This window comes from Aedes albopictus, chromosome 2 (genome assembly GCF_035046485.1).
Source record: "Aedes albopictus strain Foshan chromosome 2, AalbF5, whole genome shotgun sequence".
NCBI lineage: Eukaryota > Metazoa > Arthropoda > Insecta > Diptera > Culicidae > Aedes > Aedes albopictus.
This window is the reverse complement of record NC_085137.1, coordinates 294,557,927-294,571,491: the sequence shown is the minus strand read 5'-3', so window position 1 is coordinate 294,571,491 and position 13,565 is coordinate 294,557,927. Positions and strand designations below refer to the sequence as shown.

The 13,565-nt window shown below is 38.1% G+C and overlaps 1 protein-coding gene across 1 annotated transcript in view; it reads left to right on the top strand.

Annotated features, from left to right (window-relative positions):
- LOC109423751 (intraflagellar transport protein 20 homolog) overlaps positions 1–13,275 on the top strand; it is a 28,151-nt gene extending 14,876 nt beyond the window's left edge. Inside the window, exons 2-3 of the mRNA XM_029879715.2 lie at positions 12,874–13,028; positions 13,096–13,275. Coding sequence (XP_029735575.1) covers positions 12,874–13,028; positions 13,096–13,212 — 272 coding nt within the window. The 3' untranslated portion in view covers positions 13,213–13,275. The remainder of the gene's footprint in view (positions 1–12,873; positions 13,029–13,095) is intronic.
- Positions 13,276–13,565: the final 290 nt, after the last annotated feature.

The following is a 13,565-nucleotide window of genomic DNA, read 5'->3' as shown; positions in this document are numbered from 1 at the left end:
GAGCTTCTGGAGGATCCTCAGGAATAACTCCCCGGAGATTTCTATACAGAACATCATCCCTGAAGAAACTTCTGGGGGATTGTAGGGATTTTTCCTGGAAGATTACTAGACTAAACATCTGGGAGATTCCCAGAAAACGCAGTAAGAAATCGGGGATAATTCTGTTATTCTGTTATAATCAACGCACCCCCGGGCCGTGGCCAATCTGCGTTGTTTCGCTGGGCGATACGTCTACCAGTAGACTTGTATCTGCCCTATGCTAAACCGATTAGCATATCAAGTCCTTTCCACTGATGAGTAGGCTCGAATGTCCCGCCCCTCCCTATAACCCATAGGGGGAAATAAGGAGTTTCCAGTTTCAAGTATTGTATTGATTATGACACCAACTCTTTCTATTCCTTGGTAAAAAAAAAAAAAAAAAAAAAAAAAAAAAAAAAAAAAAAATCACTAGACTTGTTTTATCAGACTATTATTAATAATGAACATAATTAAGATATAAGTTTGCATACACAATTGTAAAAGCAGTGTTAGATACTTTAAAGTGAATTGAAAAATGTAAATAAGATAAATTGTAAACTATTCCGCGGCGACACGAATGCTTCAATAGTGTCATAAATACGCGCAAACAAACAAATAATTGATATTGAAGTATGCATATTGCATTATATATTAGCAAAGTCGTAGAAAGAGTTGGGCGCCTGATTATAAAATTGTTGTACTTATCTTGTGTGTTTCGGACAAGTCCCGTTTGTGTTGGCCATTGGGACACTTCTTGCTTCAAAACGGTCGTTTCTGGAATGGAAAGAGAATAATTGGCCGCACAACTCCGCAAATGGGCGGCCCGCACATATTAGTATAATGTTGCAATGATTGAAAATAGTAGAGTATAATTGTTAATCTATATGAATACTGCTACTAGTTCAGGTTTCTCACCCTCCACGATTCTCTAGATACTGTTATAGTGTGTTTGTTGTTAATTTGTTGATAAGTGAAGCCTCCAGTACTTCAAAATTCAATGTAGCGAAGATCTTGAGCGGATAGCATTAATTGATAATGATAGTGATTATTTTAATATAATATGGCTTAACAAAAATTACTATTCAATTATTTTAAATCGGATTCGTCAATAAAATTATTGTTCATAAAATAATTAACCATGCGAATATCGAACTACACAAACTAAAAAGTGTTATTATATTTTACCAATGATTTCATCCTAATCTTGACCCTAACATAGTTATGCGCTTAGTGGACAATGACCAAAAATAGTGTTGTTTCGACAATAGTCACATACTATGCCCTACGACATTGACGATTCTATTGTCTATGGCTCACCTATTTAGCGCCACCCAGCAGGGACTTGGTCTGGTACCCAATTCAGTATATCCGCTCCACGTAATGTACCGTACCTCTTTCGATTTGTGATATATTACGCGGAACATTACTCTCTTCATTCGGATAGCGGCTATGTAACCCATTGGATTAAAAACCTCCATCAAACATGAAGCGATTAATCGGAGACTGAAGACTCTATACCAAATTTGGCTCAGAGACAGGTAATCAGTGAAGTCAGTTTTTCTCGTTTGTCAGAGACGATTGATACGTATTAAGACAAACTTTCCACTGCATCTGCCAGCAATAATCGGTGATCGATCAACATTTCGAGTACCTACCCCAATTTACACAAGTATGCCAAGGATCACCGCTCATGCTTTACAATACAGTTGGAAAAACTAGAGCAACACCTGGCCACAATGATGCATAAAGCACTAAAGCGGACCGGAAGTGTCGGTGAGCCAGCCCCACCAAGAAATCGGGGATAATTATTATAATATTATTTTTATTAACGAGTTTTTCAGCCTAAGGCTGGTTCATCTAGTAATCATGAGGAAATAACAAAGATGAAACATATAATTGTATTGGAACAACTCTGAAAGTTCCAGTAGGTGTAAATTAGGCCTGTCCAGCTTTTCAAAAATGTTCTCTGATTCTCAAGTCCACCCCCATATTTTGATTGGCATCCTAAAAGAAGTAACTGGTCAAAATTTCAGCCAAATCCATTGAAATTAAGAGGTGCATCAAATCAATTTTGTGTTTTTCGACTATTTTTGAACTTCAAAAAATCATAACTACACTAAAACATGTCAAAACTTAATTCTTTCGGCAGAAATTGAAAGCTATACTTGTTTGCTACAACTTCTCCGAACAACGTGTGCCGATAAAATTGAAGGAAACATGTGTAATTATCACATTTGTAATCAGAAAAACCTTAAAAAGTTGATTTTTTGATAGATTTTGTTCTGGAATACCCTAATATATGTAATAAGTTGGATTTTTTAAAACGGCATCATATTCTCCAATGTTTTTTGGTTATTTGCTTCTTTGACACCAATGCTGTAGGAGTTGAGCACAAATTACTAAAATTCGTGAAAGCCAAATGTGGCCTAAAAACTAGCTTTTCGGGTGCAATCACGCTTTGGCGCGCAAAAAGTGGCATCGCGTCAGCACTGATATGATAGCCAACACCTGTCATCACGCTTGTTTGTTATCACCCGTGGTATGGGGTAGCCAAGGCAAACTACAAGGAAGAAAAGCTACTACGTTCAGTACAATTTCGTGCCACAGCGTGATTGCCTCCAAAAAGCTAGTTTTTAGGCCAGATTTGGTTTTCTCGAATTTTAATATTTTTTGCTCAACTCCTACAGCATTGGTGTCAAAGAAGCAAATAACCCAAAAACATGAGAGAATATGATGCCGTTTTAAAATATCAAACTTATTACGTATATTAGAGTTTTCCAGAGCAAAATCTATCAAAAAATCAACTTTTTAAGGTTTTTCTGATCACAAATGTGATAATTACACATGTTTCCTTCAATTTTATTGGCACATGTTGTTTGGAGAAGTTGTAGCAAACAAGTATAGCTTTCAATTTCTGCCGAAAGAATTAAGTTTTGACATGTTTTAGTGTAGTTATGATTTTTTGAAGTTCAAAAATAGTCGAAAAACACAAAATTGATTTGATGCACCTCTTAATTTCAATGGATTTGGCTGAAATTTTGACCAGTTACTTCTTTTAGGATGCCAATCAAAATATGGGGGTGGACTTGAGAATCAGAGAACATTTTTGAAAAGCTGGACAGGCCTAGTGTAAATGTTTCTACTTCGCATAAATACCGAAACAAAGTCAAAAAATATCATAAGAAAATCTTTAAAGAATCCAAGATAGAACTTCTGATGAAATTCTAGAAAAAACTGTTGAAGGAATCCCAGAAAGAACCCCTGGAGATATATCAGAAAAAAAAACCCTGGAAGGATTTCAGAAAGCAGTCTTGGAAGAATTCCCGTAGGAAATTTTGAAGAAACGGAGAAACTCCTATCTTCCAAAAATAAAATCTTGGTGAATTTCCAAAGCAACTCTTGGATGAATTGATGAACTAGGACCTAGGTTAAATCCCAGAATGATTTTCTTAGCCCACCTTGTGCATTAGGGTTATTCCAGACACAAATCGTACACAACGTCAGCGAGCTGTTCCCAACATAATGCATAAGTATTAAGTATGGTTAAAAAATTCCAATTCCTGGTGGAATATTTGAAGGGATCCCCAAAGAAACTCCAGGAGAAATTTAAAAACAGACATTCAGGTTGATCCGAGAAGGAATTTCTGAAGAAATCATAAGAGGCAGAGCCTCTTCTCTAAAAATTCTTAGGGGCCGTCCATAAATGGCGTAGCATTCTAGGAGAGAGGGGGGAGCCTCTAATTATGCTACGGACCATGTTTAAGGTATGGGAAAATAGGCTACGAGGGGGAGCGGGTGTCAAGAATCGTCTAAAACATGCTACGTCATTTATGGACAACCCATATCGAATTTCAAAAGATAAACAAGCGGAATGGTAAAAGGTAACCTACAAGAATTCTGGAGGAACTTCTTGGAGAATCCAATATTCTGGAGAAAATACAAGTGATTGCTAAGCAAATTTCCAGAAGATTTTCTAAAAGTATCCTAGTGAATCCTAAAAGTATCCTAGTGAAGCGAATAAAACACGGCAGGCTGCGATGGGCTGAGCACGTAGCTCGTATGACGAAGGAACGATAAGCTAAAACCATATTCAGCAGAGAACCAGGTAGGGGCCGTCGGCTTCGTGGTAGGCCGCGCACACGGTGGCTTTTTGCAGTTGAGGAGGACCTAAGGGCTCTAAACGTTAAGGGTGACTGGAAGCGATTGGCCCAAGACCGAGACTAATGGAGGCGAATGCTTCATTCGGCGTAGACTCACCGCTCCGAGTTGTAGCTCATGAATTATCAAGTAGTATCCTAGTTGAAACTTTCAAAGGAATCTGTTAAAAAGGTGGTGAAAACCTCTTTTCGACGTCACAGTCAGAAAACTGTAATTTGAACTGTGCAACTAAGATGTGTTAAACGACATCAAAAACAATAAAATTTCATTATAAACTGCATCTTTTTACTTTTGAAACGTGTTCTACAGGAAATCGTCCAATTTGTATAAAAATGTTGCAAAATATTTTGTCAAAGAAAATTATTCCGTTTTTATCACTATTCCGTTTTTGTCAACTGAAAATCGCGGACCGTGTTGATAAAAACGGAACATACCTGTATCAAAAAACTAAACTTTTTCGACATTTTGCCAGGTAAAGTTGGCAAAAACTATTAAACAAACAAATTAAACAAATTTTATGAAATTTATATATTTTTCTGACACTATACAGAAATACCAAATAATAAGAAAAAAAAGTAAGACCAAAATGCGCTAGAATTGTTATCCAAGAAATTCCCCTTTTGCTGAATTCTTCCAAGAACTCCGTAAAACAAACGCGGACATCGTCTTCAACCAGAGGCTGTACAGACTGAATGAAACTTAACACTAGACCAGAGACACACGGAGCATGCACCAGTGGATACGAAGAAAAAACTATTCTCACGAAAAGTTTCATCGCCCGGATTCACCATGCATGGTGAAATTAGAACCTTGGTGACAAACCGCACGGCTACGAAGCTCCGCGCAATCCCTCAAAAATAAAACAAAAACGGTTAAGGATTTTTGAGCCGCTTGCGCTAAATTATAGTTTCACCGATTGCGCTGAAATTTTGTACAGTTCATATGGGACCTAAATGGGATCTACAAAGTCGACTGGAGCGAAGATTTATTTTTTTCCATACAAGCGTGTCCCATACTAGTGGCCAGTCAATGCTTTGACCAGAATGCTGCTATTCTGCTTTGACAGATTTGTAAGATACTTCACCACCCTTGAAGATGGCTCAGTACAATACAATTTGGTTTGACGATATGACTCCAAACTATTCCAGTATTGTCTGTGTTGCGTAAGTTAATGTGAAGCTTTACTCAACACTTCGATATCGGAATAGTTGGCTCAGGGTCAATGAAGTCACGTGATGTTCCAGTGCGAGCTAACTCATCAGCCAATACATTTCCAACCATTGCACAATGGTCGGAAAAAGATAAAGTTCGGCCAAAACTCTTTTTATGTGTTTAATCGAAGTTATAGGTTGCCTAGATATGTTATTTAGTATTTTTAGTGTTTAAAAAGGGGTATTCAAAAATTACGTAATTTCAATAATTTCAAAAAACGGTGAAAATCAGTAAACCCCATATTTTTTGCGTTTTTTGTTAGAAAATCAATTCGAATTTAAATAAATGATCATCTTTCGATCAAATCCAATCAAGTATGTCCAAACGTGTGAAAAATGTGGAAAGATAAATTTTATTTGAGTATAAAATGGAAAAAATAACGTAAAATATATGAAAAAACATGGCTTTTTTAAATAGCTCTAATTTGAAAAACTGCAAATTTCTGCAAAATATTTAAACGTTTTTAGACAGCCCTAAGCATGATGTTTAAGATGTACTATTCGAAATTGCGGCGACACGCGACGACACGAACCGTTTTTTAACTTAAAAATTACCAAAATTTCTAAGGTACAATATATGAAAATTTAAATAGTTTTGTAACATATTAATTTTGCACCATACGTGCATTCAAATAGTCCAATAACAAGCTTTCATATGCTGGATAACTTAAAACATTTATTCCAATCTCAAAATATTATTATTTTACTTTTTTCGAATAATTCATTTTTCAATTTTGTGACTTAGGCCACTTTGGCAGTGAAAATGTCATTGAAATACAAAAGCTGGTATGCTTTTAATTAAGAATCATAAAAGTACAATACATTAACTTTGTTATAAGGTGAAATAAAGTTTAAAAATATCAATTTCGTTTTTTGAGAGTTTTGGCCGCCCCTTTGTATGGAGCCCGACCAATGTGGCATTGAAGAATGGCCAGGTACCCATAGAGTAAAGTGGGGCAAAAGTTCGAGTGGGGTAAAAGTTTCTTTTGTAGTTTTTGAGCTCAATTCAAATTATTTCTTCCGGGTGTCAAGGTTGTTCGAACCCTTTTTGAATAAGAGTCTTTCACTCCAAAAATTATGAAAATTGATCTTAATTTCGAAAAGTTATGACATAATGTTGGTTTTTGATCAAAAAAGTATAACATGCGATGGTCTTTCCAACGCATGGAATGGAATTGTAATGAAATCGACTTCGATATTTTATTTTGGGGCGTAACTAGGTATATTTTGTAGATGCTTTAGCATGTATAACTTTTTGCAAAAAAGATTTGGAAATCATATTTTACACATAGTGGGGCAAAAGTTCGAATAGTGGGGCAAAAGTTCGAGTCATGTGGCAACTTCAGGTAAAAACCTAAAATTCTGATCTTGTACCGACTTTTCGAACCCTCTAAGCAGAATACCCTCTATGAATAAGTGTAATCAGTTTCGTACCTTTTAATTCCGCCCTATGTTGCTTATCCTTTGACAGATACGCGTATTTCGACTACCACTTGTAATCTTCCTCAGTGTCAGTTATCCACTCCATGTCAGTGGATAACTGACACTGAGGAAGATTACAAGTGGTAGTCGAAATACGCGTATCTGTCAAAGGATAAGCAACATAGGGCGGAATTAAAAGGTACGAAACTGATTACACCCCTAAAATTCTGCAAAATGTACATACTATCTCCAAGAGTGATGGAATTAGTGAGAAAATTCGATTAAAGTTGAAAAAAAAAGGTTGTTTTATCTGAATCTGGCGGAAAACTACTAATTTTTAGTGAAGTAAATTTAACCCTGATTTGGGTAAAATCCAGATCGAACTTTAAAGTGTATTCCAGTTCCAACATCAAATATCAAGTGGTCTCAGTTATTCCTATTACCAAAGTGTCAAAATAATGTGCTACGGTTAGCGAAATTCCACAAACACTAGATTCGAACTTTTGCCCCAGTGGTGGGGCAAGAGTTCGAATAAAACACATATGTACAAAAAGTGTTGTAACTCAAAATTGAAAAGACATTTGGCGTAACTTTGTTCAGCAAAATTTTAGCTCATGGAATGTAGAATCACCACACGGTATTTATTTATTTTTATCCGCTTCGATTTTTTGAAATAAGTTGAATTTTCAACTAGGGTCGAACTTTTGCCCCACTTTACTCTACAAGGTGAACAGCGTTTGCTGAATTCAGCTCCTCGATTAGAGTTCGACAAGCGATAACTATCTTCGACATAAAGTTGGCCGAAGCAAGTGCTTCAATAGTAGCCTGGCTATCTGAACAGAAGTATATTACTTTGCCCATTACGTTCTGCAGAAGTGTCGATTGCACTCCACAAATAAGAGCAAAGATTTCGGCCTGAAAAACGGTGCAGTGTCTACCAAGTGAGTAAGACTGATACAGCCTTTGCTCACGAGAATAAACACCAGCACTAGGCCGTCCCTTATTTTGCAAAAATTGGAAATGTTATAAGTTCGTTAGTGACAAATTATCGTTTTAGCTAAGAAATGATCGTGTAAAAATTTGAAGTCCGTATCTCAAGGCTAAGTGGCCCCTCAAAGGGCCTAAAGTTATCAAAAATGGTATGGGACCAAAAAACATGAAATTTTTTTTGACATAAAAAATACGCTATTCTACTAAACCGGTGATTTTAGGACCTTAAAGGGCCGATAATGTGGTTAGAATTGCGATATCTCTACTTGTTTTTAAGTTATTGAACAAAATAGGGTAGGTTTTCTTCGGAATCTAAAAAAATGATCAAAAATGATGATTTTTCGGTTGTTTTTGACGTAAACTACGTCTATGGGGAAGGTACGGTACTGTACTGTACCACGGCACCGGGTGTAAAATGAAAATCTAAATTTTGCGACCGTCACGAAATTATGAAAGATTTTGCACGCTAATAACTCAGCCATTTATTGACCGATTTTTAAAATTTTGCCATCAAACAATCGCAAAACTATGTCCCTTTCATGTCAAATAGAGAAAACTATTGGTTTTCAACAGCAAACTATTGAAAATTGCGGAAAAGTGAACCTATGTTTTAATTTTATTCAGCCAATCACGAGCGAGCACATTTTTTGGGTTTTCTCGCTTGGTATATAAGTTATTGTCTTCTTCTCATCTTCCATCATTCTTCCGCGACACCTCGAGGGGAACGCATCGGAGGACTGCTAGCCAGTTTCTCCGCTTGCTTTTCCCTTCAGTTTGCTTTGGCTAGCCGAGCGTGGTGGTCGTCGGCTGTTGCCACTTGCTTCACCAGTCGTCGTCGCGTCGCCGTGCGCGGTACCAGTGGGGCCGCCAACCAGACCGGATTCATTCTGGCTTCATCGGGCGTCCGGGCAGCACAAGCCAACATTGGAATTAACACAATTATGGAACGCGCTTGCAGTAATACTGCAAGCAAATTAAAACAGCCCTTGAAAGGGCTACGAAAATGTCCCACGGGAGTGAATCGAATAATTTTCTCAGGAGGAAAGCCTCCTTCAGGATGTTCTGCCTAGGCATGCGCGGTGGTCATCGGCTGATGCTAGTTGTCATGGCAACGCTGTGCGCGGTACCAGTGGGGCCGCCAACCAGTTTACACCGGATCGGATCTGCGAAAACTTTCTCCATCGGGCGTCCGGGCAGCACAAGCCAACATCGGAATCAACAAAATTATAGAACGCGCTTGCAGAAATACTGCAAGTAAATTAAAATAGCCCTTGTAAGAGCTTCGAAAATGTCCCACGGGAGTGAACCGAATAATTTTCTCATGAGGAAAGCCAATCACTGTGAGCGCTGTGTGAAAATTGAACTGCGCTTTGTCGTAACATTGAGATATTCAATTCAAATGTGTGAAAACTGCGCTAGTTGATTGGCAATTGGAAAACATTTTCTTGAACTCAGATGATGAAGAAATTTTTATTTTGATGAAATGTATTACTCAGTGTTGCCATATTTCAATGTGTGCAAATCTTCGCAAAATTCTTAAATGTTCTTTACAATTTTGCCGAAAGATTTATAGATTTATAGAAATTATTTGTTAAACATCATAATTGTGCTGATCGATTTGCAAAAGTTCAATGAGATAATTATTATTAGAAAGCATTTTATGTGCACTGTGCGAAAATCTGTATGGCATCACTAATTTACACCCCTCTTCCATCGAACCAATCACGTGCGAGAGGGGAATTTGAACCTCTTTGCCGTCCAGCCGTCTAGTATATAAGTTATTGTCTTCTTCTCATCTTCCATCATTCTTTCGTGACACCTCGAGAAGAACGCATCGGAGTACAGCTAGCTAGTTTCTCCGTTTGCTTTTCCCTTCAGTATGCTTTGGCAAGCCAAGCGCGATGGTTGTCGATGGTTGCGCTTTCGTGTGTTCCCTTCGCATGGTCGTCGTGCGCGGCGCTACTGAAGCCCCCACCAGCCGGTTCAAACTGATGCACGGCAAAACTGATACGACACGGTAGCCTTGCTGCCCGACGACGTTTTGCACAGCATCGTCACGCAAAGCTAACGCTGCCGATCTGGATTTGGTTGTCATAATTACCGAATTTCACCTCATGTACGCAATAATTGAACAATTATTGTTCAGCATATAGATTCAAAAAGCCCTTCTAAGGGCTTTGAAAATGTTTTCCACAAGAGAGAACCGAATAATTTTCCAAGAAAGACGTCGGGACACAAACTTCTACGCATCTTTCATCATCCATTCACACCTCGAGGAAGACGCATCGGAAGACTGCTAGCCAGTTTCTCCGTTTGCTTCTCCCTTCAGTATGCTTTGGCTAGCCGGGCGCGGTGGTCGTTGGTTGTTGCTAGTCGTCTTTGCATCGTTGTGCGCGGTACCAGTGGGGCTGCTAACCAGTTCACACCGGATCAGATCTCTGGTGCGGCAGGAGCGAAAACTTTCTTCACTCTCGCTCAAAGGGCGTCCGGGCAGCTTTGCAGAAGCGAACAAATTTACACCGCTGAATAGCGCTTGCAGTAAAACAGTCCTTGTAAGGGCTACGAAAATGTCCCACGGGGGTGAAAGAATAATTTTCTAAGGACGAAAGCCCGGGACACAAGTGTCAATCACTATGAGCGCTGTGTGAATAGCGCTCCGTCGCTACCATGACATATTCAATACAAATTTGTTTAAACTGTGCTAGTTGATTGGCAATTTCGATAACATTTTCTTCTTCTCACATGACGAAGAAAATTTCACTTTGATGAATGTATTACTCAGTGTTGCCATATTTCAATGTGTGCAAGTCTTCGCAAAATTCGTAAATCTCTACAATTTTGCCTAAAAATTTGCATGATTTATCGAAATTATGCAAATGTTTAATCGAAAGCATTTGGTGTGCGTTGTGAAAGTGTCGAAACCACCGAGAATTTAAAATCAACTGCATCAAAGGCGCGGCGCGGAAATTTAATCATGTTTTGTCGCATAGGAGCTCAATTTTCTGTAAAATTGATTCGAACAGTTCTTTAAAGGGCCAACAATTTTCTGAAAGTTGGTACGGTGAGTTTTCCGAGAAAGTTGCTACCGCCAAGAATTTGAAACCAACTACATCAAAAGCATTTTGTGGAAATCAATCCGCATCTTGTCGCACAAAAGGCAACATTTCTCTAGTGCGAAAATTGCACTATTGCATTCCTTTTCACCATAACAAGTGTTTGAAAATTGAGACTATCAAACCAATTATTCTTACAAAGCCTATCATCGTCGCTGTTCTGACATTTGTTGGCAGAACAACGAAATTATTGATGACACGTGCAATATTTTTAACAAATTCTGGTTCAAACAACCCTTTTGAGGGCTTCATCAGCAGTTTTCAGAAAGAGTAAACGGCAGATTTTCTGACAAAGTGACGCTGGTGGTCACATAAGTGTCAAATCCGCCGAATTTTGCAACCTCCTACTCCTAAACTAAATGCAACAGCTTGTCTTATCACCTGGCCGTGTCACCGAATCTGGCGAGTACGCTTCCTTCTTGCGTGTACAGTGTATAGGGTCTGGGACCATTTGGGTAGAAGCACCTATTTTGGGCACTTGCTGCTGTGACTCAGTCAATTTTGAACCGATTGGCTTGATTTTTGAGACACGATCAGCTAGGCACAGTAGCTAGTCATGTTTGAAAATTCAAGTCAATCGGTTTGAAATTGACTGAGTTATAGCAGCAAGTGCCCAAAATAGGTGCTCCTGCCCAAATGATCCCAGACCCTAGTTATTAAGGAATTTCTTGAGGCTTTGCTTATGCTTCAAACTTTGTAATAAATATTTCCAACACAAATCCCCAGAATCCACCAGAATCTTGTAGAATTTACCTTGTTAAAATTAACGATTTCCAAACCATTAGCCACTACAAATTCTATTATTGATCCAAAGAAATTGCATAGTAGTCCTTTGTCGTTCATAATAAACTGTTTTACGTAGTTTACGTCATGCGGTTGTGTCTTGTACACACCCCTCTGATTTTTTGTCAATAACTCGGAAACGAGACGGAATGTCTAGACGCAGGGTAGACTAATCACGACGAGGACCTGGGATTGAATCACACTCCCGATCAACTCACAAATTGTAGGTTTTTCCTTCGGAAGGGAATTAAAGCAGGCAGTGGGTTCCGATGTGAACTAGCTTACCGTTTAAAATATCGGTAATAAAGACAAAACCAATATTTGCATCAAACTGCTCGCTGGAAAAAGAAACGTAACACATTCGGAGCAATTCATTTGAGATCCATAATAAATACTGGAAGTAATTTTGGCTTCGATTCTACTTTTTTTCCTGTTAGCATGGTGTGCCGCGACCTAATTTATCGATATTATCGATATCGGTTTTCCAAATTATCGATATCGAAACGATATCGGTTTTCAATTATCGATATCGGATCCGATATCCGATAATGAAAAAATATATGAAATTTTATTCACTTTTTATTTATATTTGTCAGTTTCAGTTTACAGTAACTTTTTAAAAGTGAAAATATTAACATCTTGTTCATTTATTAAGACTTTCCGGAAACAAATACTTAGCAGTATTAACTGGCGTAGCAATTCAAGGTTATTATTTTTTTGCAGCTTGATACAACAACGGAAACCCACATTTGAAATATTCTCAGTAATAGGAAAATGCTGCTATACAAATTTCTTAATCACCCTCCTCCTGCCCTTATGGACCCTTAAGTAAATAGAGGCTAACTCCAAAATATGTCGTTGAACATAATGGAACCTCGCGTTGAACTATCCATTCATGATAACTCCAAAGCTTTGTAGCACTGCGTCCGATATCGCGCAAGGAATATCGTCGATATCGGTTTTTTGATTATCGGATATCGTATCGATAATTTGGACCCGATAATTATCGATAATATCGGATTTATCGATATCGACACACCCCTATTAGCAATCATTTGACATATTGACGACATTCGTAGATCTTCGCTTTATTTTTGTAGAAAGAGTTTAGTGTCCAGCTGGTACAGGCACCCTATTATGGATATGCAGATAACGATTCCTTATTTTTTATTTAACAGGATTAACTGAATTCCGGCGAATAATAGAGCAGTTCACCAGCATTGTGGAGAGTTTTGCAACCGAAGTTGATCACGAGAAAATGCGTGCAATCGGAATTCAAAATTTGCTGAAAACGTTTTCCAAACAAAGAGAATCGGAACAGCAACAAATACAGGTTGGTAATGGATACTACAGAAAAAGTAATGAATGTCTAACTATTTTTTTTAATGTCTGACTTACAGAGTGAAATAATCGAAAAGATGGTCGAGCTGGACAAACTAAAGATAGAATTTCAATACCTGCAAAGAATAGAATCAGAGCAACAGGAAATGATTGATAATTTCTACCAGAACCAATAAAATGAAACAATAATACAAACATATTGCTTACAATCTGCTTCAAATCACAGCCTACCAAACAAAAGAAAAGAAAGCATTTTCAATAAGTTTTTTTACGCTTTAGAAAAATCCAGTGAAATGACTTCCGCGTGGTGTCCTTGGTTGGGAGCTTCCTGAAGAACATTGCTAAGTTCGGCAAAGAATATAGATGTTTCGGAAAGCATGCTGTCGAGGGTCTAGGTCTAGAAGTTCGTTAGCTTCTAGGTATTGTTTGATTCGACGGTTAACCATTCTTTCCATAATATTCCGGCACAACATGTCAGAGTGATTGGATGGTATTTGTATGGGTCACAAGTGCGGGGGTATTGGTCTTG